The sequence below is a fragment of the Equus asinus genome, chromosome 5, assembly GCF_041296235.1.
Source record: "Equus asinus isolate D_3611 breed Donkey chromosome 5, EquAss-T2T_v2, whole genome shotgun sequence".
NCBI lineage: Eukaryota > Metazoa > Chordata > Mammalia > Perissodactyla > Equidae > Equus > Equus asinus.
Window position 1 is genome coordinate 15,772,278 of NC_091794.1, and position 27,954 is coordinate 15,800,231.

At 39.8% G+C, this 27,954-nt stretch overlaps 1 protein-coding gene across 3 annotated transcripts in view; it reads right to left on the minus strand.

Moving 5' to 3' along the window:
- Positions 1–2,001: 2,001 nt before the first annotated feature.
- USF3 (upstream transcription factor family member 3) overlaps positions 2,002–27,954 on the minus strand; it is a 40,993-nt gene continuing 15,040 nt past the window's right edge. The window contains exons 2-7 of one of the 3 annotated variants that reach the window (XM_070508850.1): positions 20,827–20,950; positions 19,346–19,410; positions 18,172–18,200; positions 15,849–15,931; positions 11,236–11,332; positions 2,002–8,672 (exon numbers count right to left, since the gene is read on the minus strand). In XM_070508850.1, the coding sequence (XP_070364951.1) occupies positions 2,212–8,672; positions 11,236–11,332; positions 15,849–15,931; positions 18,172–18,200; positions 19,346–19,392 (6,717 nt within the window). In that variant the 5' untranslated portion in view covers positions 19,393–19,410; positions 20,827–20,950 and the 3' untranslated portion in view covers positions 2,002–2,211. The remainder of the gene's footprint in view (positions 8,673–11,235; positions 11,333–15,848; positions 15,932–18,171; positions 18,201–19,345; positions 19,411–20,826; positions 20,951–27,954) is intronic. The other 2 variants (XM_070508849.1, XM_044771575.2) reach the window with 2 other exon arrangements.

Sequence of the window (27,954 nt, forward strand, 5' to 3'; positions counted from 1 at the left end):
AGAAATGTAAATGCTATCTCTGAACAGAGCTGAGCAGAAAAATACAATCAATGCAACAGAGAAATATCTGGAAGTACCAGGCTGTGAGGTCTTTCCATTGCAGCATTCAAACTAAGCTTCTCTTTAGCCTGTTACCTTGGTTCCAATTACATCTAACAGTCCCTGTGCTGTGTGTGGATGTGTGTGTGTGTGTGTGTGTGTGTGTGACAGAGAGAGAGAGAGAGAGAGAGAGACAGAGAGAGACAGAGAGAGACAGAGAGACAGAGAGAGGGAGGGAGGGAGAGAGAATGAATAGTCAAACGCATTGAAAACTGTCCTTGAAATTGTCAGACATAAATCTCACATTTTTTTCTCAATTAAAAGTTTTCACTGCTGTGTCTGTCTGCAGCCTTTGTTAAGTAACTTATTCACGAAGCTCTCTTATTCCTCCCCATGACCATCCTGAAGGGAGAAAATACAGGAGTTTTTCTTGTTTGCGCTATTTTTTTTTTTGCCCCCGGAGGCTGCTTCGGTGGGCTGCAGAAGAGCCAGGAAGGGCTGGCGAGAACAGGTGCAGAGGCACGGACGGCCCTCGGGCTGGGTCGTTAGGACAGGTATTGGCTGCAGTTCACTGATCTCACCAAGACTTGGGAGGCTTTTTTAAGGAGGAAAAAATAAAACTCTGGTCCTTGGGTTCATTTTGTTAACTGAGCAGACAGAACAATTTATATGCATCTCCCCGACTCCGTCCCATTTTTGGCAGAACAGAACAACAACAAGTAGTGAGTCTGAGAATATGAGTATATGTGGTTGTTTTCTTAGTTTTTAAAAAATTTTTCAAAATTTAATACGTGAGTATATACACGCTTTTTAATTTATTACTAACTTCTGTGAGGCTTTTTGAAACCCTTGCATTAAGTTTTTCTATACTTCAGCAGGTCTCAGGTCTCAATTTCCCATTTAGATGGCAGGCCTCTTTTCAGAGGACCAGTATATACCTTAAAATTTGTCTGTGTACACACACTCAGACACACATATGGACATATACAAAGACAATTTTTTGAAGCACCATTTCACATCTACCATCTGGAAAAATAAGGAACAAATTCATTTTCTCATTATAACTCTACTATGAAGGATAATAATACAATATACAATGCCATATTTTAAATATAAATATCAGTAAATGAAAATACTGACAGAGCTTAAGACTCTGCTCAGAAATATTTAAAAAGTAAGGCTCAAATAACTGTGTAGATTCCAAACACACTATTTACTGATCAGTCCCTAATGATTAAACAAATGGAAAAGAATTTATTTCAAGATCAAATAAATAGGACGAAGAGAGAATACTAAAATACAATTCAATTGATGAAAGAACAACCTTTCACTAAACACATGTGAAAACCCACTACGCCACTGCTTTCGTCCTTATGGCCTGATACAAAACACAAGGACAAAATGGAGAACATCGACATCCTTTGCTTTTTAGCTTTCTATTTTTAAGGCTAATTGTTTAAGGAAGATCTTTGCTTTACGGGATCTTGGCACATTTGAGGATAACGTAGCTCCCTAATTTGAAAAACAAGACATGAAATTCAGGTAATTCATGAATTGTTACAATTAAGAAAGAAGCCTCTACTCTAACCAAACCTTGGGAATGAAAGCTGATTAAAGAACTCACTGATTTCCCAACTGCCTAACTTAAACCATGGACGTTCGTTCTACATCAGTTCAGCACCTGCCATGGGTAAGAAACTGTCCTAGCTGCTGACATCGGCCAGCATTTGGTTATGAGTCACTGTTGTACTGAACTGTCTGGATTTTTGGAGAGCAATTCAACCATCTATTTTACAAATTATCAATAATCAAGTTTAAAATCTAGGTTTCTTCCTATTACCCAGCACATACCAAGATGATCTCCCCCAATTTCCAGCTGATTAATATTTAGGGAATAGAAGATCACAGATCAAACTTGAAAATGTAAATCTCCTTGGAAAATTAAAAAAGCACACCATGCAGTTAAAAATGAAAGAGAATTTGTTTTTGACGACCCAGTGATTACACCATCTCTGACATGGCTTCCCCACATTCAGAAGATAACTGGAAATTGTATACACACAAAAAGACACACGCACACACAATCTCTCTCTTCATGTGCATGTGTGTGTGTATACACACACAAATACATGTGTAGTCTCACCCATTACATTTAGGTTTAGTCTGTCACTACTAAACAGCTGAACTGCAGTCATGACCTAAAATATGGCTTATGTTGTGGGCAGGTCTGTTTGAAGACTGCTTGGAAGAGTCAGAGGCAGAGGAGTTTGCTATTGTAAGCAGAGGTGACATTGCTGAGCCATCAGGAAGCGCTGTAGCTATTTCTGGAAACAAAGATGTCATATTAAAATTGGATAAGTGGGAGTTGGTCATGTGCATTGGTGGCATCTCAGGGAGGAGAGGGAAACTTGGTTGAGCAAACCCAACAGGTCTGGGAGGAGATAAAATCGATCCGAATCGGTTATTTAAACTTCCACTGTTTACCTTCTCTGTGCTAGGATTTGAGAACATTTGATTAGAAAAATAGGGAATTGAAATATCATTGGACAATGTAGGATGAGCAGGAGAATATGGGGGATAGAAGGAGGGTAGGGTATTTTGGGGATCTACAGGGATGAGGGCTGGAGTCCGAGTGGCACTGGGCTGAGTGACCTGTGGAATGAAAGAAGTATTAGCATTAATTGGTGGATTCATGCCACCCTCGGGAATAAAAGGAAAACCAAAATTTTGCGATAGTGTATGCTGGTCAGGCGCTGAGTTATCATTAGGTACTTGTGGGCTATCAGGCATGAAACGAACAATACTTCCTCTCTTCTCTGTAGTGGGTTGTTGGCGTCCAAGAATCATACTGCCGCTAGTAGACAGAGGAAGATGGGGAAGACTTGGATCAAAGACATTACTATGTCTTTGGTTTCCAGAACGATTCCTCTCAGGTTGACGAATTTTGGAACCACTGCTGTCTTGCAAGAGATGCCTTGATCGCTGGGGAACTGAAGAATTAGTTTGACGTACAGGAGGCCCTTGATCAGCATTTCCATGAGACACAGATGGATGCGGCAAAGCTGGCCTTGCAACCCCATGCATGTTGGTTGTGACTGGAGGGTTCATGTGGCCCTTGGTTCCATGACTGTCAGTAATCCTCATGGGATTGGACTTCTGTACAGAAACATTGGGACTTGTGTTTCGACCCTGAATATCTCCTGAAGAAGAAGAACTTGAAAAAGGAATATTTAAGGTGCTGTTCCTGGTGTTAATTGCACCTAAGGACATGTCACAACTTTCCCTATTCTGACTGTCACTCTCTCTTCTAATATGGACACTTTCATGAGTTGGTGGACAATTATATTCAATTGCAGAAGACGGACCACATTGTGTATTCCTCTGATGTTCTGAGAGTGATCTCTGGCTCCCAATGACCTGATCACCAAGGTGAGGAGCAAGTAAACTCTGCATGAAACTTTGGTGACATGTATTTTCACTGTCCCTTGGTGGGATAGCATTTCCTGTTGGGATGCTCTGAACTGGTGGATAAGGTAATCTCTTTTGGCGGTCAATCGATGGTGGACCAGGATTTTGACTAATTCGAAAAGCCTGGGACTGCATACTCCTCAATGATGATACCGGGTTACCTATTTCATTATTTCTTGAAGATTGTACTTCAAAATTACTCTGGGGCTGTTGACTGGCTCCACTTGGTTTAAATGTCTGACAGTCAGAAAGGCGGATATCTGAGGCAACAGTATGGTCCACACGACTCTGCATATTATGAATGGCCAAACTTTTATTTCTGGGAACATCAAGATAGCTTCTCATTTCAAGCTGATCTGAGACTCTGGAACCCTGAATTGATATACCCATTCTCTGCTCTGAATTAGAAGACGTCTTTCCAATGAGTGCCTCAGCAGAATAACTTGAAACTCTATTTCTCTCTGGCCTGTGTGGAGCACACGTCATGTCTGAAGGTCTCGTCACAATACTTGGTTGGGACACCATCTGCTGCTCTATGCCTCTTGATGTCAAAAGCCTCTGCATTGGATTATGCCCAGATACATGTTCAGAAGAAACCCCTGAACCTTGCTGCCTGCTTCCAACATCCGGCTGCTGGTGCATAATATCTTGATTGAGATGGTTCTGGGGATGGTTATGGTGGCTCCGGCTAGTTGAAGGGTTTTCACAACTCTTCTCTGGCTGGGAGCTCCCAAAGTGTTGCTGCATCTGTTGCTGCATCTGCTGATGGTGGGGATGAGGCTGACCACTCTTGGATCGGGCTTGGTCAGTTCCATGGTGCTTCGGTTGTAGGGAAAGCTGAGAGGCCTGAGTGCCTTGAACAAGATTTCTCTTTTTCTGCATCTGAACTTCCTGTTGCAGAGTTCTCTGCTGATGGACATTATGGGGCTGAGAGAGGCCAGAGCTCTCTGCATGAGGTACGTGATGCTGCAGTTGATATAAGTGATGCCTCTCTCTTAACTGTCCTGCTTGCTGCTGCTGCTGCTGCTGCTGCTGCTTTAAGTAGAGATGGTTACTATGCAGGTGAGATACCCCTTGAGCTGGAACATGCTGTTGCAGGGCCTGGAGATGCTGAGTGGCCTGGGTTTGCTGCTGCTCGGCAACTGAAGGCTGAGAACTGCACTGCACTTCAGTTTGCCTCAAGGCAGGGGCCACAAAGTTGTTACTAGGTGGAAATAATCGTGTAAGGCCATCTCCGTGCGCTGGGTTGCTAATAGGCACAACTGAGTTTGAAGAGTTGGGAGGGATCTGACTAACCATCATTTGAGTTTGATCAGAAATGCTGTCCGGAGTTCGGCTCATCAGAGACATACCTTCAAGCCTGAGGGGAGCTGGCTGACAATGCTTTTGACGTTTAGCTGAAGAGAGTAAAAGGTCATCTTGGACAGCACGCTTAGCAGAGTCTTTACGGCTTTCATGACTTGGCTTTAAGAGTGACTCTTGAATCTGTGGATTTGGTATGGTAGCGGTCATAGGATTTAACTGTTCTTGGGAATATTCGGTCATCAGAGATGGCCCAGGAGGCTGACCGCCATAGGAGCTAGATGCAACAGTCAGATTCACTGTTGCAGGAACGGTAGTTTGCTCTGAAGTTTGGGATAAGCCAGCACAGCTGACCAGAGGATGGCTGATGCTACTTTGATGGATAAGATTATTCACACTTAAACTGGTGATGCTTGATGGCTGAGAAGTCGAAACCTGCAAAGAGGCATTTGATGTTTTAATTCCTATAGAACAACTTGGTTTTTCAAGGGGCCTATCCACAGTTGCTTCAACTGAATCCTGAGAATTAAATTCATTTGGTGTTGCTTCCGCCTGTCCTGGGTCAGTCTCTTTAGATACCTGTGTTTTGAAAGGCTGGTCTCCCTCTAAAGATGATGCTTCAGGAGGCTTTGAAGTAACTTCTCTTATATCAGCCTGGGTGCCGGCTCTTCCCTTCTCAAGGTTCTCCTGGTCAAAAATAGCTCTTGCTGCCAGAGCAACTATATCAGTTTGCTCTACAAAGGTACAGCTGTCACACGTATTAGTTGTTGTGTTGATGGTGACATCCTCTCTGGTTGTTTCAGGAAGCATGGATGCAACTGAGAAACTACGACTACTGCCAGAGCTGGTTGACATGGGAGAGTCAGCCTGCCTACTGGTGAGCAAAGAACCATTAATAACCTCCTGGTCAGGGAGGCAGGAATGATGCTGTCCTGGATCTCTATCATCACTGTTCAGCAGTAATAGCTCCTGTTTGGGATGTAAATCAACACTTGAATCAACTATTTTAGAATTTTCTGAAGAGAAGTCAGAATGATCCACTTGGACTGGAAGAGATGACTTCTGGGGGTCTTTTTCTTTAGCAAGACCGGAGAGCAATGCAGTTAAACCTTGCCCCTTTAAGAGACTTGTGGTTTGCATGGTAGCTGATAAATCTTGCTCAACCCTGCAAGGTTCAGCAATGATTTCTACCTCAGAAACACAGTCAGTATTTGTAGTGCTTGTGGTAGATGACAAGCCAGAAACCTGAGAAACCAGAATATGGGGATCATTTGGAGATGGAATCAACACGTGGGCTGAAGGGCAGGATTTGGCAGCATCTGACAATGCAAAACTAGTCGGTGGCTTATCCTGAGATGTCGCTCGTTGCAAAATGGGGGCAGAATCTTTGGGTTTTGCTGGGGCCACTGCAAAATGTTCACTTGTTACAGATTCTTGGGAGGGCGAGCTAGACTCTTCTGCTGACTTAGATTTGGGTACTGACTCAGGTATCACTGGTTCAGAATTCAGAACATCCAAAGAATGTGAACCAGAAACATTTACGCTATTTTCCTGGGACACAGCCACAGATGGTAACACCACAGGGAGGCTCCCCAGCAGCTCATCACTACAGGACGGCTCTGCTGAGCCTTCAGCGCTGGGGCAGTCTAACTTGCCCACATCTCTGACTGGATTCTGGGGGCACACTGACTTGCTAGCTGCTAAGTGTTTCTTGACACTTGGCTTCTTATTCAACCTCTTTGACTTCATGTTAGGCAAACAAGCTGCAGTGTTCACTGAGGGAGTAGTCACTACATTATAAGTACTGGGTAGTGTGGCTGAATTTTCCGTTGTCATGGGAGGTGCTATGGTTGTTGTTAATGAAACGGAGTTAGCTGGGGTGGTTTGACTGTTTGCAGCAGTTTGAGGATTGGCAGGCTGGCCAATAGACAATTGCACACAGCTCTGGCCAGCCATCTGCGATATGCTTTGATTGAGGCTGGCCAACGCGCCAAATGTATTCAGGGCAACATTGGTATTTGGATCTTCGCTGGTGGTGGGTTGGATAATTTGCATAGGGGTTTGATTTGTAGTTCCTGATGAAGACATCACAGGCTGCAAAGCAAAGAGCTGTCCATTTAACGAAATGGTTTGAGGCTGTTGTTGGTTTGACATGGTAACTGAAAACGTCTGTGTTGAATTAGATGTTGATAAAGATGAAGGCCTTGGTAATATGTGGACAAGATGCTTTCCTCCAAAAGTCTGTGGGGTCGAAACATTTTGCACTGAATTATTAGACCCTATTATAGCATTGGCTCCATTGACAGGGAATCGAACAGAACCAGGAGGTGGAGCCGAGAGGAGTGGCAAAGGATTCTGATTAGCTGCCTGTATGATTACTATCTGTTGACCTACTGTTTGGTTGGGAACCTCTGCCCTCATCACTGCTGGGCAAGGGGTGGTGCTGGGTGGCTGAAGAATGATAACGTTTTGATTTGCTGGAGCTGCATTAACAGCCGACCCCACTGGCTGAGCCATCTGGATCACTTGCATTGCTGAATTCAATGGAAGGATATTTTTTGGAGGCTGAGATTTAACTTGTGGTTGGGCAATTAGTGGCTGCATAGGTAAAGATGGACAAGAAGGCAGGGTGACAACTACTTGCTCAACTGGTTGCCCATCTCCTGGAAAGGAATTATTCAAGTTGATGCCTGTAGCCACATGTCTACTGGGGTTGGTTGTGGTGGGACTAGTACTAGACTCATTTAATACCGGAGTCACAGTAGAAGACGGTGTCTGGCTTAAGGGCTGAATAGTGTTTCCCGCCAGTTGCAAAGTAGTCCACGTTGTCTGCGTGTTTCCAGCCGAGGAAATGCGGGTGAGGCTATTAATGTTTTTCAAATCTGAAGCACTAACAGCTGAAGAAGGCAAAGAACAAGAAAGAGTCCAGACATTGTCTAAAGGGTTTGCAGAAAGACTGCTTACAGGAGTGGTGGTCTTCCCTCCTCCAGGGGCAGATGGGGCCACCACTGCGGTAACACTTGTTGTGTCTGCACCCTTGCCAATGCTCGAAGGACAAGAATCACCTGCAGATCTGGGAGGCTGGGAGCAGACTGTGGTGGCAACTGAAACAACAAAGGTGGTTTGAAAATCACTTCTGAAATCCTGTATGCTCAGGCAGGACTTGCTTCCATGGTGCACTTTAATGGCAGTTGCTGAGGAACTGGAGGGGATGCTTGTGGCACAAGGGACCGTTTTCTTCAATAATTTGGGGCTCTCTTGCCCATTCTTATTTTCAGAAGAATTTTGATCATTTAGACATGTGTGCAAGGAATGATGTTGGTGAGGTTCAGGCCCAATGGGAACAGTGATCAGTGAGCCACCGGTGGCACCAAGCACGCTCGATTCACTTTCAGAGGTGGAAAGCTCAAGAATATTTTGAGCAGAAATGGTAGCAGGAAGACAAAGAGGAACAGGCTGGTTGGCAGCCAACGCAGAAACCGTGGTCTGATGCCATGGCTTGTTTTCAGAAGGGTAAACTCCAGAAATAGACACAGGAGTCACAAGATTGCAAGCCCTCTGTACTGGCACCACATTGGCGGTTTGCTTTTGTAAATTATGACCAACATTAAAGGTTATCCCCTGAACAGCTGTTCCCTGGCTGTGTCCACCAGGCTGACTCCCATTGGAATAAACAATGATATTTTTTTGAACCTGGTCACTGGGAATAACAACAGAGACCTTTGAGTTTTTAAGATTTCCTTTCCAGTGGATTGTGGGGTCATCATATAAGCATATGTCATTTGCTTTCAGTAATTCAATATATCGGCCATTTTCTTTTTGAATTTCTTCCAGTTGCTTACGTAGCTTTTTAATTTCTTCAGCTACAATATTAAAAATAAAAAGGAAAATAATACCCATAAATGTCAGTATTGACAACCTAAGAAAGAACTGTGTACTGAACTACTAAATTCTAATGCCAGCATTCTAAATACCTCAATTGAGAATCTTCAGCTCTTTTCTAAATTCTTTCCTCTTTTTAGAATGGAATCTGAAACCTCTATCTCATCTTTTTAAAAGTTAAAGATCAACAACTCAAAGGTCAAAAATTACTCATAATGTAGAAATCTCAAAATTCCCAATTCAAAAATTCCCAATAGGGCAGCTACAAAGGTGAACCAAGTGAAGACACTGATATGATGGTAACATGCTAGGAACATCAATATAATAGCTTTTAAACGCTGCCGCAGCTAACTGTACTTATGGTGGTAATAGGCTCTTTTATAAATAGCTTTAAAACAGTTTCTACTTTACCCTTTGAAACAATAGAGACGAAGTAGAATATGCAAGAAGTGGTAACCACTGAAGAAATCATGAACAACGGAACTTGCATTTTCCTTGGTGGGGCCCATGTATGTGTGCTACTGAGTAATGAAGGCATCTGTCACAGCCCGACTCCTCTCATAGGGAGAGAACTTACCCATGGATCCTACCAATGGGGGCAGCCTTGGCTGTGGGCATTTATGCTCTGTGACCCCAAACTTACCTCCCCACCTGCCTTACCAGAATGGTAAGTCCTCTCCGCCCCCCCGCCAAAGGCAGCCAATCCTCAAGGCCAGTGCCCGATGAGGTAGCCTGACATGAGAAGTTCTGTTCTCACAAGGATGAGCTGAGACTAGCAGATTATTTTACTCAGACATTTAAACTAAGAGGCTCAGAAGAAAGACGCCAATGTGCCACGGACATGAGAAATTAAAGGATGAGTATTATGGACCAAATAATGATGATGATTATTCTCACTTATTGCACACTTACTGTATGTCTGGCACTTTCTATTCACTGTCTCATTTAGTAATAATGATAACAATAATAACAACAACAGTGATAACAGGTAACATTCATCAAGCATTTACTATGAGCCAGGCGTTACTCTAAGTGCTTTACCTGCATTATCCCTGTTAATCCTCATAACATGAGATGGGAACTACCTATTGTCATCACCATTTTCAGATGTGAGAAGCAGGCTCAGAGTTGCTACATAATTTGTCTAAAGTCAACCAGATAGATGCTATGATCATCCTCATTTAAGATAGGGAAACTGAGACTTGGAGAGATTAAGTAACTGGCCAAAGGTACTGAGTGAGTAAATGAAGCTGAGGTTCAAACACAGGTGAGCCCGACTCCCAACGCCATTGTTCTGACCACTGCACAGACCGTCATGTGGACAGTGAGTATGTGGAAGAAGCTGTTGGGAGAAGAAAAGGAGAGGAGATGCACCAAAAGAACCAAAGAAAGGATGATGACAACAGAGACAGACTTAAGCTGCCTCACGTGCTGCCTCAGCCTGTGGCCTGGCTGTCCAGTTTTCCTGAGCCCCATGCAACATGTATTTTTTCAACTTTTCCTTTTCCCTAAGGTAACTTGATTGCCTCAGCCTCTGGGCTGTGAAACCAAAGGAGCCCTCCTTAGAAAAGTCTACACATCATTCTAGCCTAAACAACCTTTTTGTCAGATGCCTCAAAATGGTTATCAAACATATATTATGTATCTAACTACCCAACAGCATCATAAAACAGGTCCTGGACCATAAAAGACAGCTGACGTAGGTGAGGGGTTTAACTGTCATGTAACTAAAAGTACACAAGGAGAATTCAGAAGGCTGAGCTTCTGGATAGGCTTTCCAACAGCCTTCCCACTTCTTGGAACTAACAGGGCCCAGCTTTGCCCCCACCTCAGCAAATCCTGCCTTTGTTTCTCTCCTTTTAAAGTGACCTACTGAGTTGTCACAGGAAATCCTCTCACTGCTCTTGTCAGCGCCATAAATGAAGGACAATTCAAACTGGCCTACCATTCTGAAATTTACACTTGCCTGGGATACTTTTTTCAGCTGTAATAAGGAGACCTTCTCTCCAGTGCAACCAGAAAAACAGACCTCATTTGATAGCATAAAAAAGTCACTCTACCTAAAAATCAAATATCATTAACTGATCAGGCAATCTGATGCACATATTATATACAATACAAACAATTATGAACAGAACGTTTTGGCCTTTTGAGTTAATTCACAGTTGGATCTTGGCACAAGCATACCCTTATCTTGTTTTTAAGTTACACTTAAAAACAGAGCAGATCTTCCCCCTGCATCCTCTTATAGGATTCCCCTCACTGGAAGATCCAACTGGAATAGAGGAGATTCAATATTATTTGTGTCACAAGTTAAGCAAACATGAAAAACACAAATCGAAATTATGCATGCCTGCAAGATTGGAGCTGCTCACAGAAGGGGAAAAGAGGTAAACTAAGAAGAACCTATTTGCAATACTTTTCTCACAGACCCATTAAATACATGGTCTTAATAATGTTTTTAGGCAAAAAAAAAAAAAGCCTTGGACACAAAGGTCTGAATATTGAAAAAATAACAAAAAGTAAGAATCTTAAAATCTTTACCTTGTTCATTGTTTCCTCCGTTAAGCAGGAGTTCATCATTTTGCCTTTTCAATTCTGTGATGTATTTAAAGGCTTGGTCCAGGATCATATTCTTGCTCTGCCAAAGAAAATTAACCATTTAAAAGTTTCACTGCAGGGTAAGAATTTACCAGAAGAGCCTTAAAATTTTGGTTGTATCACATATATGTGATATACAGCTTTTCAAAATTTAAAACAGGCACCATATTCAAAAGTTTCTACTGTTCATCTCCACTTCCTAAGTATTTACTGAGCAGGCACTGTATGTCAGGCTCTGTTCTAGGCCTTGGGGATATAACAAACAAAACAGACAAAGTTCCTGACCTTGAGGAGTATATTATATATGTATATTTAAATCCGGTGGTGAGAAGTGCTATGAAGAAAAATATAGCAGGATAAGGAGGGCGCCAGAGAGAAGGCAGAGGTTACTCTGTGCCATGGACTGAAGGTTTGTGTCCCCCTACAATTCCTGTTGAAACCCTAAGCCCTGATGTGATGGTATTTGGAGGGGGGCCTTTGGGAGGTGATCAGGTCAGGAGGGTAGACCCTTCGTGAATGAGATCAATGCCCTTAGAAGAAATGACACGAGAGAGGGGATCGCTCTCTGTCATGTGAGGACATAACCAGGAAGAGAGCCCATGCCAGGAAGAGAACTGACTGGCACCCTGATCTTGGACTTGCCAGCCTCCAGAATTGTGAGAAATACATGTCTTTTGTTTACGCCACCCAGTCTACGTTATTTTTCTTACAGCAGCCCAAACTGACTAAGACATTCTGCTATAACCTACTTTGCATAGGGAAGCTGGGGAAACCCTCTCTGTAAGATGATATTTGAGCAAAAGCCTGAGGAGTACAAGGAAGTATGCCCTGTGATATCTGCAGCAAGAAGTGCAGGCAGCGGGATCAGTGCAGGCAGAGGCCCTCCAGCAGGGCAGCGTGTGGCGTGCTGGAGGAACAGCAGGGAGGCGAACGGGACTAGAGCAGAGAATAAAGAGGAAGAGTGGCAGAAGAAGAGGCCAGAGAGGGCCTTCAAGACTGCATAGAGACTTTAGATTTTAATGTTGTTCTTTACTGTCAACCACAGCTACACATTATTCTAAATTATAGAGTGAGAAAACAGTGTCACTTGATTGAGTTTTGGTGTCATGCTCCCAGTATATTCCAGTCCTAAACTTTTTCAAAAAGATTGTCAAATGTCCCTTTATTCTTTATTCCTAATTAACAATTTCTAAAATTGAAAACATAATATGTGCATATGGCAAAAAATGTAAATAATATGAAGGGATATAAAATTCCTTTTGGCTTTAGCTCTTTCGACCCCTTTCCAGAGGCACCACCTTGAAGTTACTTGTGCATCCTTCCAGAAATAGTCTATGCCAATACGAGCATCTCTATATGTCTTTTTTGAAAACCCAGATAGAAGGATACTAAAATTAGTAAGTTACATTATTTTTTTTAGTTTAAAAATATCTCTTGGAGATACTTCCATACAGCATTTAGATATCTATAGCTATGTTAGACTTTCTAAAGGATATATTTATTTCATTAACCATTCTATTAATGATACATATTTAAGCTGTGTAAAAGGCATTCCAGTTTTTCAATGCTTCAGCTATGAAAAATGTTGCAGTGAATGTTTAACTTCTCCTCCAGTATGTATATTATTAAAGATCTCCAGTACGTATCAGCTCTTTTCACGTTGGAGTCAGTGATTTAGGGCTTTGGTTCAATAAGTTACAATTCAAGGTTCCTTAGACTGAGTCCTAACAGAGACCCAATATAACCCAGGAAACGCTTTAATTTAAAGAGAGAAAACTGATATTGTCCTTTCTTAAAGCAAGAGTTGAGACAAAGGCAGAACCTGATAATGGCCACCTACTGCCTCTCTACTGCAGACAGGGTAGGGACAAGTAGCAATAGTGAAGGAAATCTTAATCTACTCGGCTTCTGGGAGCCAAATACTGACTTCTGTTGCACGTTCTAGGACACCAAGGAAGTGAAATGACTATGGTTTCCTTTCAGAGAAACATGTAGGAATAAAAGCCAAGAGCAGGAAAATAAGATTTTACTGGGAAAACACCGATATTTACTGAGAAGTTTTTTTTTTACTATACATTGAGATGTAGAGAAAGAAAAACAATCAGAAGACACCATGTCTGCCCTTAAGTTTGTTATTGTGTTAAGGAAACAAAGCACATTTTAAAAAACACGTGAAAAACATATTTATGCAAGACTAAGTACCACTCTATAGGGGAAAATGAAAAGAAACTAAGTGTAAGACCTTGCCGAGCGAGATAGTGTTAAGAAGCGAGCATATTAATCTGGCCCTCCGGAAGCCTGGGAAGGTTCAGGACTGGGAAGCTCCAGCTACCATGGAAAGTGGGGTGAGGTATGGGGTTAAAATTGAGGGGAGTGGTGGAAAGACTCTTCTTGTGCAGTAATAAGAACCAACCCACCCCCCCCCCACACACACCCTATGCAGCTGGATGACTTCCCCTTCCTGCTCCAGCCACAGGAGACGAGTTTATTTTCTGTGAATTTGAACTGAGAATTTCAGCCTCAGGGGTACTTGGCACAGAAGTGGACAAGATCAGGCTCCTAAGCGAAAAGGAGGGTAAAGTAAAACTCTGCCTCCTAAAGCATGAGACTCTTCAGCATCCCCTTCCCAGCCCAGCTCTGACAAAATGGCAACTAGCCTTATACTCCTCTTGCCACTATGCCCACACCTAGGTAGGGGGCTGAAGGCTCTTCCTTGGAAAGTAAAAATTAATAGCTACCCTCAAAAGAAAAAAAGCTACAAATACTGATATTTTTGAGTTCCACAACAATACTAGCTCACCACCTAATCACTCAACAGTTAGGGCCACTAAAAGACAAGCCTATTCAATCAGCTTTTTAATGCCTCATTCTCAAATATGAAAAACTCAACATTTAAGGAATGGCTCCCAAAAGAAAGACCAAACATCAAAACAATGGGGAAAAAGAGGATATCAAAAGAAACAAAGACAACACAGAAAAGAAAAGGAAATTTTTTTGAAATCCTATGTAACATTCTCGGAGATGAGATGATATTGCATCCATGAAACAAAGACGTGGTACGAAAGGTAACAAAGGGAATAAGAAGAAAGACTCGAGAAAATTAAAAGTAAGAGAGCTAAAATTAAAAACAGAAGAGTTGGAGAAGATCAACCAATTGAAATTGAAAAAGAAGGGTAGAGGGTTCCAGAAGTAAAGTCTCAAAGGAAAAAAAAGGGAAAATGGAAATGAATTGGTACATTTGACCATGAGGAAACCATACTAAGAGATACTGGAAATGTGGAAAGAATCAAAGATAGATATATAGAAAATTAAGCAAACGAAAAACAATGAGGCAATTATCAACTCAAAAACTTTCAAAAGTTACATATGAAATGAAACATAATAACAGTATACTACTTGGCTCAACTGTAAACAACATTTACACAGTCTTAACATGAAAACTAAATAGTGATTTAATCAAAAGTTGTGGGAGAATTACATGAGAGGATTAGACAAGGGGAAGCCAAGGGAAAAGGACAATAGGAAGTTAATAGATAATATCTAAAATGGAAAAATTAAGATATAGTAATATAAGCACGTTATTTCAAAATACAAAGGTAAATAAACACCAGAAGAAACAGTTGAGAATGGTTGCCTCGAAGGAGCTAGAGTTGGAAAGCAGGCAGGCAGGAGACTAATGTTTGTTGTTTTAAGCTTTTTAGTGCTATTTTGCTATGTGTATAAATTGATTTTTGCATATGTTAATTTAATTAAAAGCTAACCAACAAAGTCTAAAACAAATTTTGATATTCCATTATAATGGAATACTATATAACCATTAAAAAGGGAGGAGCTCATACGAGGAAAGGTATCTACAACCAAAAGTCTACTAGTACCACTGTGGAAATGGCCAAGCAGGTTATGAAATAGCACTGGGTATGTATACAGATACATTCATAAAGCAATGTCTGGAGAGATGTGTAACAACACTTTTAATAGTGGTTATAACTTGCGAGTAGGATGTCAATTTTTTTTAAACTTCTTTATGCCTTCCATATTGTTTCAATTTTGTTTTATTTGCAGAGAGCACACTTTATCCTCATTATCAGAGGAAACAAAAACTATCTTCATTAGGGAAAACTGTCAGCTTTATTAAGACGCGATTTAAGTACTACTGGAGGTTGGTAGAGCACGGAGAATAAAATAAAGAAGAGATCCTTGGAGTGTTCTAGCTAAGAATTTAAAGACAGTATAGAACATGACTGGCAGAAAATAAAAGAAATGTCTGGTAAATACAGTGGTACATATGTAAGTGTAATCGTGGAACTGAGTATTAAAGATCTAGAAATTATATGGTCCATTTGATTATGTAGGAAACTGTACTAAAAGATTGCTGGAAGTGTGGAAGAATTAAAGACAGGCATATAGAAAATTAAACAAATGAAAAACAATGAGGCAATTATTAACTCCAAAAAAACCCATAAATGACAGGGAACAAAAATAATCATTCTGAGCAGAGAAACAACTTAGGGAATTATCTGTTAACAACTAATGAATGAAAATATGAGTGGACTTACCTGCTTCAGTGCAGGGGAACATGGGATCAGCTCTCCTATTCTGTTTATCCCAGCATTGATTTTCTTCTTTCTGTGCCTCTCCACTAGATAGAGGGAAAAGTCCATTTATCAAACCTTATAGTACTACTGCCAAAGTGCCTCATTCTCCCCGGGTAAAGAAATTTTATGTAAAGAAATCTCTAAGAAAATGCTATCAAACAGTATCTAGGAGCCAGCCAGGTGGCACAGCAGTTAAGTTTGCACGTTCAGCTTCTCAGCAGGCCAGGGTTCACGGGTTCAGATCCTGGGTGCAGACATGGCACCGCCTGGCAAAAAGCCATGCTGTGGTAGGCGTCCCACATATAAAATAGAGGAAGGTGGGCATGGATGTTAGCTCAGGGCCAGTCTACCTCAGCAAAAAGAGGAAGATTGGTGGTAGTTAGCTCAGGGCTAATCTTCCAAAGAAAAAACAAAAATAAACGAGTATCTACTGAAGACAAAAAACTATAATATGATTTCTTTGTCTTTTTCTCTTTTTTCTCTCTCTCTTTTTTTAGTTACTAGAAAGCTGTCTCTTTATAGCAAATGGGCAAACGAGACATTTCTAGACGGATTAAAGTACCTTAAAATACCCTTCAGGATGACTAGAAGGACTTTTGGAATAGAAACAGCTATTATTTATGACTTAAAACAGACCAAAAAAAGGCAAAGGGTTGGTTTTTTCCAGAGGGTCTGGGCTGTTCACTTTGGCCACGTAGTATTTTTCCTATCTGAGAAACTGGGCAACTGACAACTTCTCAATTAACTGAGAAATGTTCCAAGCTTGCATGCTGCAACTTTAAAAGTTGTATGGAAGGGGCAAGAGGATATAAGAAATGACCTAAATAATTTCTATAAGATACTGTAAGTAGAAACATTAGCCTTGGCTATTTTCTGTTAGAAAGTTTTCTAAAACCTTCCTTTCTAACAAAGGATTCCAGTGCTTCTAGGAGGACGATATTTCAGATCATAGCATAAGTAGGTTTTGTTTTGCAAACTATGTACTTTTTGCTTCATAATCTAGCAGTAAGGACACTCTTTTCAATGACATCTAATTGCCCTCTCTTAATAAATTACTATCAGGACATATTTATGGCAGCATATGACAGTTTATTTTAATAAAAAGATTTAGTTAATACAACCAAAGAAATCAGATTTAATTCATATGGCCCAAAAAAAAGCAAAACAATAAAGTATAGCTCATCTTTCTTCTGAATTCTCTAATAAGAGTATTTGTTGTTATCCAAGAGTGGATTTTTTTTTTTAAAGATTTTATATTTTCCTTTTTTCTCCCCAAAGCCCCCCAGTACATAGTTGTATATTCTTCATTGTGGGTCCTTCTAGTTGTGGCATGTGGGATGCTGCCTCAGTGTGGTTTGATGAGCAGTGCCATGTCCACGCCCAGGATTCGAACTAATGAAACACTGGGCCGCCTGCAGCGGAGCACGCGAACTTAACCACTAGGCCACGGGGCCAGCCCCTAAGAGTGGATTTTTTAATGTGCAGAGGTAAAAAAAACAACAACATCAAAACTCTTTACCCATAGTGATAAAGGGGAATTCAATGGAGTAAACTTCCATGTGGGGAACAGCAATATCCCACCAGTGTTCAACACATCTTTCCATAGATAACATTTCCCCAGGGTCCTTTCCTTAGGGAAAGGAAGATATGATTTATAGAATAATAGAAATCAACTTCTAAAATATTTTTTTTAGATCTGACTGCAGTCCCTGATGGAAAATAAAATGTTATAAAATGTACCCAATTGTAAATGCACAATTACTTCTATAAATGTTTACCTGGCTTTAGCCTATAATTTTGATGTTTGAGATAAAACCAATTATTTATTTTCTACATTTCTTCCTATAATTGAGGATGCTGCAATGTAATCGAAGACTGTTCACATTTCAAGTACATTTAAGACCTACAGCCTCCTGCTCACCTCTTCCTACTCCTCTAGGCAGCCAGCCCCTTCTGGAATTTCTGCAAAGACATACACTCTTCATTCTACTCAAGAGAAGTATATCTAGAATTCCTCAGTGGGTGAAATCACTAAAAACACTAGCTCCAAAGGTATATTCATCCTTAAATTATCTAAATAGATGGTGAATCAGCAGACGATAGCAAACCATCTTCACGAGACTCAGGGAGCGTTCTGTCAATTAAAATCAACAAAGGAACACTTTCCTAAAACATAATGAATAATGATTCTTTGTTTATAACATAAAAACTTATAATCAACAGTAGAATAATCATTTCCAATGCAAAAAACGTTAGCAAATAAAATTTAAATTGTTGTTTCTACCTGCATTGTGTGTCTCCCGGTTTTTCTTCCTGAAACAAAAAGTGGAGATAAAAGGAAAATGAAAATAATGGGAAAACATTTCACCACTTTATATTTTGAGAACCATAAAAATAAATTTTATAAATTTACATTTGTTGCATCAGTAAGAAACTATGTGAAGAAAAATTTTCTTAATATGTATTATGGTATGAAAACCTAACTGCAGACATATCAATACAAATTTAGAATGCACAATTTCCAAAAGTAACTATAATACCCTGCTCTTCCATACCCAGAAATCATTGGCTGGGAAGTAAATCAGTCACTGAAAACCTCAGCTTTTTGAAAAATGTAATTAAGGAGCTAGTCAATTCTCAAAGTATGTTCCAAGAAGGTGCCTTCTGATGTGTGCCCTGGCACCCGGCCAGGAGTGGGGGTGAGTGTGTAAAGGAGAGGAGCAACAGTAGAGAGGAACCCTACAATCCCCAGGGAGGGAAGTGTGGCAGCCTTGCACTGACAACTAGCGTGTGAGCCATCTTTTGCATTTATGTACCTTAGGTTATCCAAACTCTTAAATTTTCTTAAATGCTTCTCTACTGAAAACATCAATTTTCCCTTTTATGTACAATTACTCAATACATTAGCATTCTCTAATAGCTATTTGGTAAGGAAAGAGAATAGTGATTTTAATTTTAATGGAAGCATTGGCCATACAATTCTAAGCAGTAACACTGCCCAAAAGGAGAGAATTCAGAAGGGGGTGCTAGACAAAGAACCAGAAGTAATATTGTACTGATGTGCATATTGACATTAATGAATTATAACGTCACAAAATGTCTATTCAGTAACTGACTTCAGCCTAAGTGAACTTAGGATCCACAAAGACTAACACTGTATGCAAGTAAAACTTTCAGGAGAAGCTAAGCATTTGGCATAGATTTGATATTATACTATTTTAACTACTGATAGTCATTTTACTTGTTACACTACCAGTAGAATAAGGAGGACAGGTGAATTTTAACTATACACCCCTTTGAGTAAATCTATTTATATTTAACCACACATCTTTTTGAAGAGTAATGGTTTTCCAGGCATTCAAATCAAAGTTCCCTAAGGACTACCTACTTAGCAAAATAGGGACTAATTCTGCTTTTTATCTGCTGAAACTACATATTTTTGGACTGTGGTTACATACCTGTGCTGCTTTTTTGTAGGAGTCTCATTCTCTGTCATTTCTGGCATGGTTACAGTGATAGGAACCTGCAAGGCATGGAAAGACAGGCCAGAAAGTTTAAAGTCATTCTAGTATCTTAGAGAAATTGACTAATAGCAATTTGGTTTAACTATCAAAATGCTAAAAAAATAAAAGTAACATCCTGAAAAAGCACTGCATTAGGGGTTGTGGATAGAAAAAGCTATAAGAAAAGAGGACAAAAAAATATTATAACTAGCAGATGGCAAACATGGTGAATGTCAAATATGAGGTATAGCCAGAAAGTGCTTGAGAAGACTGGAGTAGAGAAAGATCATTGCGGGCTTGGAAATCAAGAAAAGCTTAAAGGGGGTGTGGATTTGAGCAAGACCAGGAAACATAGGCACAGCATACTTGAGTTGGGAGAGTATGTTCTTTGTTCCTGATGCTGTTTGCTCACGATACAAAATTTAAACCAGAACAATAGTCTCCCGCTCTGAACAGAGAAAAACACAAAAGTGACGAGCACACAAACATGTAATATTCCATACATGGAAGCAAGCGTTCATTCACTCATTTACTCATTCGCTAGGCTTCTTTCATTGCACACTGCTACAAGTCTTATGTTATCATTTGAGTCATTAAAATCTGAATATGAGTATATAATTCTATTTATATTTAAAATAATCATGATACTAAAGACTCTATGTACCAAAGGAAAATGTACACATGACAAAAAAGCCTGAAAGCAAATATATTAAAATATCAATCATAGTTATATGAGGCCAGAAATATTATAAGTGATTTCTTTCTCTTCTCTGATTTTCAAAAATTCCACAATGAAACTTTAATGCTTTCATATCCCAGGAATTGACAACCTTTCAAAAGAGGTCTGTCAAGTTGGGATACCTGTTCTGGTAACTGGAGGAGGTGCACGTGTGGTTTTTCGTTTTCTTTCCAAGAGAGAAAGAAGGCAGCAAGTATGTAATCAGAAGTCAGCATGAGTTTCACATCTGGTTCTGTGTTTCCCAGCTGTGAGAGCCTGGGCAAGTTCTAGAACCTCCTGGAACCTCAGATGTTTACTCTACAAAATGGATCATAACCACAGAAGCTAGATCATTGGCTTGTTTCAAGAAAGGAATGAAATAGTGCGGGGAGAGCACAGTGCGTAACAGTAATAAAATTCAATAAATGTTAGCTATGAATATTAATGAGCTATTTGAGGTTAAGACTTTAGCCCTGGAAAGGAGGGGGAAGGGTCCTGGGAAATAAGTAGAAGTGGATACAGACAAGGTGATGACACAAAGTACTGACTGAAGCAGCCTGAGGAGAAATGTGAGCTCCAGACCTATTTCCAGCAGCTTACTCCATCTTCCCCCTAACCTCTGTGAAGGTACCTATCAGCCTAAAAGCAACAGGTGCACGTTGGATAACCACAGAATGATAATGAGGGACATGGGAGTAAATCAAGAAATCCCTGTCACCTTTCTCACCCAGGGCTTGCAGAATTTCTTCACTTTTGATTCCTGGCTTCCAACGCCTCCCGTTTCTGATCCAAATCTATCATCTTCTGCCAGAAGATGGTCTATAAGTTATGTTTTCTTCTTACTACACAGGAGAAAAATCAATAAATGTTTACAGTCGCTAGGTTTCCATTAGCAGCAGGTAAAACAAGGGCTGGCCACCTATGGCGTGCAGGCAGATTTTTAGTGGCATATAGAATGATCCTGAATTCTCTCCACCACTTGAAAGTTAATGAATGTAGTTGCTTTCAAGTCACTTCCAATGGGTTACCCACGCTCCACCCCCACAAAGATGGCAGCCCTGCACCACTGGCTGGTCCCCACGAGGGGACTCTCTCTTTTCTCTCACCTGTGCTCACTGTCCCTTAGGTTCTCCTTCCCCTCCCCCAAGCTCTTACTCGAAGATCTGTGCTCAATTCTAAAATTATCTTCCCTTCGATCTTCTACTTCCCCCTTTTCTCTTGTGAGAGTGACTGAAAACCTACTCAAGGACCTTCCCCTTCCACGAAGGCAGTGACACTAGGAAGACAGCCCTCAGATCTATGTGCTGTATGTGCTCTAAAAAAATGTAGGTTTGGGGGCTTCGTCTCAGACGAATGAGAAGTAGGGCCCAGGAATCTGTATTTTCAACAAGGTCTCTGGGTGATTCCTTTTTTTCTTACTTTCTTCATTTTTTGGTACAAAAAAGTTTGAGAAACTTAATTCTACTTTAGGGCAACGTTTCCTATCTGAGAATAGTAGTTAAAAAATACAAATTCTCAGCCCATCCCAGACTCAATGAACCAATCTCTAAGGAAGGAATTCCAATTTCTAATGGGGGAGGGGGGGTGGAGTGTCTGAAATTTGATTGCTCCAGGTGATTCTTATCGGGAAAATTTGGAAACAGGTAGGTACATTTAATGGTGAGATTTCAAGCACCTGACCGATACCCTGTTGCAGGAGAGATTATTTGGGATGTGGCATGACAGCTGACCATGTCGTTTCACCTATAAACCAGTAGGATCAGATCTGCCTCAAAGCCATGTGAGTCAGCATTTGGTCATCAGCATCACAGTTCCCTTCATTCCTCTGTAGCACTTTTGAAAGTTTGCAGGTTCATGTTACAATTAAGACACAAGAAGTAAAAATGCTAATTTCCTAAACGTCTAGAATCTTCGAGTAGGTGACACTAGAGGTATTCACCGCACTGGGGCAAAGCCAGAGTTTAACTGAAAGAGGAATACAATTGCAAGTCAAATCATCCAGTTCACCAAATGTCACTCTAAATGTCCATCTCAAACCACATTCTAACCAATTCAATTACATCTAAGTCAATGCAAAATTATTTCCATGTCCAGTTCCTCCTGATATTAAAATTGCATTCCTAACATTAAAAAAGAACATTCACTGGAATAAGGAGCTATTTAATATTGTCATAAATCTTTGTCTGCTTATTAACTAACCTGCTAATGAGGAAATGGCACGTCTAATACAATATTTATATAACTAAGTACAAATATATCCTTTAAAATATTTAAAGTGCCATGAATTTTTAAATAAAAATTTCAAAATGTTACACTAGTAATCTATGAATTCTTATTTTTCATGGTAAGAAAGAATTATTTCTGAAATTAGTCAAACCAAATGGTTCTCAAAGTGTGGTCTTCAGATCACTTGCATCAAACTCACATCTTTGAAAACTTTTCTTTCCCCTTGAGGTAAATCTTACATAGAGTAAAATGCACAAATCTTAAGTGTAACATTCAATGAGTGCAGACTGATGCACACACCTACAAGGTACAGCATCACCACAGAAAGTTCTCTCATGCCCCTTCCCAATCAATCCTTCCCTGCTCCCACAGAGCCAGCCAGTGTTCTCATTTTTCTCACCAAAGAACTTTATACAATGGATTAATTGAGAATTTCCATTGGGTCAAGTTTCACTCAGCATAACCTTTTTGAAATTCATCCAGTAGTTCCTTTTTATTGCTGAGTATGAATACATAACTGTGTATGAATTTATAACAGTTCATTTATTCACTTTTCTGTTGATGGACACCAGGACTGTTTCCATGTTTTGGCTACTAAGAAGAAAGCTGCTATCCACGAACATTCTTGTATAAATCTTTTTGTGGATGTCGTCTTTCACTTATCTTGGAGTAGATAAGCATTACTTATCTACTCCCAGATATTTACCCAAGAAAGTGAAAGACGACATCCGCAAAAAGACTTATACAAGAACATTTACCACACTTTCCTCAGAGCAATGGTACCATTTTGCACTTCCACTCACAATACAGAAGAGTTCAGGTGGCTCCATGGCCTCACCAACATTGGGTTTTGTCTTTTTTTTTTTTTTTTTTTTGGTGAGGAAGATTGACCCTGAGCTAACATCTGCTGCCAATCTTCCTCCTTTTGCTTAAGGAAGACTGTCACTGAGCTAACATCTGTGCCAATCCTCCTCTATTTTGTATGTAGGACACTGCCACAGCATGGCTTGACGAGCAGTGTGTAGGTCCATGCTTGGGATCCAAACCTGCGAACCCTGGGCTGCCGAAACAGAAACAGAGCACCCCAAACTTAACCACTACACTACTGGGCCGGCCCCCTGTCAACCTATTAATTTTAGCCATTCTGGTGGGTATATAGTGGTATCTCATTATAGTTTAATTTGCATTTCCTGATGACTAATAATACTGAATACTTTATGTGCATATTAAGGCCATTTGCAGATTTCCTTTTGTCTGCCTATCTTTTGCCAGTTTTTTTTAATTGGATTGTACACCTTTTTATTATTGATTTATAGAAGTCTTTATATATTCTGAATTTTTATATCTACTAGATATCTGTCCTTTGTCTGAAATATATTTTGCAAATATTTTCTTCCATAATGTGGCCTGCCTATGCATTTTCTTAATTGTGTCTTTTGGTGACCCAAGAGTTCTTGATGAAGTATAACTTATCAACTTCTTCTTTTATGACTATTCCTTTTTGTGTCCTGTCCAAAAAACCTTTACCCATCCCTAAGATATTCTCCTATGATTGCTTCTAGAAGGTTTATAATTAATTATGTTAATTAATAATTAATTGTCATATTGAGGTAAATGATCTGTATTATTTATGGCAAGAGGTAGGTGTCAAAGTTCTCTTTTTTCATATGGATATTCAGTTGTTCTAACACCATTCACTGAAGACATTTCCCTTCCTCAATGGTATCTTTCTTAAAAATCAAACGTCCATTTGGTGCAGTTCCATTTCTAGGTTCTCTATTCTGATCTATCCTTACGTTATTACTACACAGTCCTGATTAAGCATATATTTAAAATATAGATTCCTATACCCCACCCAAGACCTACTGAGTCAGAACCATGGGAGGGAGAGGTCCAGGAAAACGCAGTTCTGACAAGGTTCCTAGTTGATTCTTTACGCACCCTAAAGTTTGGGAAGTATTACATTACTTTAGTACTCCTTCCTCGAAAACTGATATAAATCGAAAAGCTCATAAATTAAGATCCACATAGAAAGACCAATGAACTTGAATTTAGGAAACCTAAGTTCTATTTCTAGATCTGCTATTCAGTAGCTAGATATCATTTTATTTACCATAACTTAGCATGTTAAATTTCTTCATTTCTAGAATGAGTGGGTAGGACTAGACTCAATCATTCAATTATGAATTGAGTACCCCTACTGCCTAGGAATTGCAGCTATAAAGATGAATGAGACATGTCTGCCCTCAAGAAGAATGCAGTCCAGATCAGGGCTATCCAAAAGAACTCTGTGCAATGAAAATATTCTCTGCACTGTCCATATGGTCACCACTAGTCACACGTGGCTATTAAGTGCTTGAAATGTGGCTAGTGAGAACATAGAATTAAATTTTTAATTTTATATAATTTTAAGTAATTTAAATTAAATAGCTACATGTGGCTAGTAGCTAGTGTAATGGACAGCACAGGGAATGGAAAAAGTAGGAAAAAAGATGATGAAAAAATTGTTTAATGAACATCAACTTCCTGGTTTTGATACTGTCCTACAGCTATACAAGCTGTCACCATTGGGGGAAGCTGGATGAAGAGTACATGGACTCTGAACTATGTGTGTAGCTTCCTTTGAATCTATAGTTATTTTAAAATAAAAAAGTTTTTAAAAGTGAATTTAAAAATTTGTAAGTGCTACCTCAAAGATTTATTAATAAAATGCTATGTGAGAACAGAGCATCAAGCATGTTTCCTGTGGGACCCAAAGAAAGCGAGGTCCTGGAGAATGGTTAGGATTTTGCCAGGTGGAAACGAACAGGAAAAAGGATACAAGGCCGAAGGATGAGCAATTGCAAGAGCTGTGAAACATAAACAAGCCTGGTGAGTCTGAGCACCGTCCGGAGAATATACGAAACATGGGAGGGAGGGAAAGAAGCAGGAGGCAAGGGCAGAAAGAGAACTTGGACCAGACTGCAAAGGAATTTTCTATGCCTGATGAATGTATTCGGATCTTATCTTAAGATCAGTGGTTCTCCAACAGCAATCCACCCACTAGCACTGGTCTGAAACAAAGTCCCCCTGACAGTAAAATGGAAAAGAGAGGAATAAAGTAAGAATTTTTTTATTGATATATAACTTATATACAATAAGTCACTAACTTAAGTTCACAGCTCAGTAAATTTTTATGTATGAATACACCCATGTAACTACCACTCAGATCAAGATACAGAACACTACCAGCATCTCAAGAGGCTCTCCTGAGGTCCCTGCCACTTAATCCCTTGAAATTCCCCCTCAAAATATATAATCAAAGAAGAATATATATTTCCAAAGAATACATGCAAATGATCAACAGGTATGTGAAAAGATGCTCGACATCATTAACCATCAGGGAAATGCAGATCTAAACCACAACGAGATCTCACCTCACATCTGTTAGAATGGCTTTTATCAAAAAGTCGAAAGATAACAAGTGTTGGTGAGAACGTGGAGGAAAGGGAACCCTTGTGCACTTTTGGTGGGAATGTAAATTGGTACAGCCATTATGGAAAACAGTATGGAGACTGCTCAAAAAATTAAAAATAGAATTACTGTATGATCCAGCAATCCTACCTCTGGGTATATCTCCAAAGGAAATAAAATCACTATCTCGAAGACACATCTGTACTCCCATCGTTGTAGCATTATTCACAATAGCCAAGATATGGACACAACCTAAGTGCCCATTGACAGATGAATGGATAAAGAAAATATTATATATATTATTCAGCCTTTAAAAAAAAAGAAATCCTGACATTCGTGGCAACATGAATCGGTCTGGAGGACATTATGCTGGGTGAAATAAGCCAGATGCAGAAAGACAAATACTACATGACGTCACTTATATGTGGAAACTAAAAAAGTCGAACTCATAGTAACAGAGGGGAGAATGGTGGCTACCAATGGCTAGAGGGTGGGGGAAATGGGGAGAGGTTGGTCAAAGTGTATAGACATTCAGTTACAAGATGAATGTGTTCTGGAGACCTAATGCACAGCATGGTGACTACAGTTAATAATAAAGTATTGTATACTTGAAATTTGCTAAGAAAGAAGATCTTGAGTGTCCTCACCACACAAGGTAACTATGTGAGGTGATGGATATGTTAATTAGCTTGACTGTGGTAACTGTTTCACAACGTATACGTATATCAAAACATCATGTTGTACACATATACTATTTTTATTTGCCAATCATATGTCGATAAAGGCAGAAAAATATTTGTATATATTCAAAAGTATGATATTACCTCATACATTGCTGGTTGGGAATGTAAAATGCTATAGTCACTTTGGAAAACAGGCAGCTCCTCAAACAGTTAAACACAGAGTTGCCATATGATCCAGCAATTCCACCTAGGTATATCCCCAAGAGAACTTAAAACACACGTTCACACACAAACTTGTACAGGAATGTTTGTAGCAGCAATATTCATAATAGCCAAAGAGCTGAAACGAGCCAAATGTTCATCAAATGATGAATGATAAATAAAATGTGGTATATCTACCCAAAGGAATATTATTCAGCAACAAAAGACATGAAGTACTGATAGATGCCACGTACGGGTGATCCCTGAAAACATTACGTTAAGTGAAAGAAGCCTGACACAAAAGGTCACGTATTGTATTATTCCATTCCATGAAATGTCTATAGAGACAGAAAACAGATTAGCGGTTGCCAGGAGCTGAAGAGGATGGGAAATGACTGCTGAGGGGGGCAGGGGCAGAGTTCCTTTCGGGATGCTGAAATGTTCTAAAATTAGATTATGGTGATGGTTGAACGGCTCTGCAAATATACTAAAAACCACTGAATTACACTTAAATGGGTAAACTTTATGGTATGTGAATTGTATCTCAATTGAGTTGTTAAACAAAAAAAAGAAACCCTCTGATAGAAGTCTCTGGGTAATTTGAAATTCTCTACTCATTCATTTTTTTCATCAGTTTATACATCTGCTTTCTTTCAACATATAATTTCAAAATTCTATTTAGTTACCAATCATTCTCAATTTCCCTAATACGGGGAAAATGTGCAGCCACCGAAAAGAAGTACTCACAATATTTAGGGGAAAACTTGGTCTAACTGTTCAGTGGCAAATTATGTTTTCTTCCTTCCAAGAAGCATATTAGTGGTAAAGCTTAATTTAAATTGTGTCTTTAGATACAATGAAGAGAAAAATGTAATTCTTATAAAATTTCCAAGTTAGAATTAAAGTGTCTTAATTGAAAATATCTTATGGCACATTGCTTAAACATTATTTGTCCATGGTTTGAGATGATCTTGTCAACCTCTGTATTTCTGTTTTGCTGCTGTTTAATACATTCCTAAGTATTTTACAATTATTAAAAATGTTTTACGGAATGACTAGATAGACATACAGTTTGTTGGGGCATTTTTTTTTTTTGGTGAGGAAGATTGGCCCTGAACTAACATCTGTTGCCAATCTTCCTTTTCGCTTGAGGAAGATTGCCCCTGAGCTAACATCTGTGGCGATCTTCCTCTATTTAGTATGTGGGACCCTGCCACAGCGTGGTTTGACAAGCAGTGTGTAGGTCCACAGCCAGATTCGAACCCACGAACCCTGGGATGCTG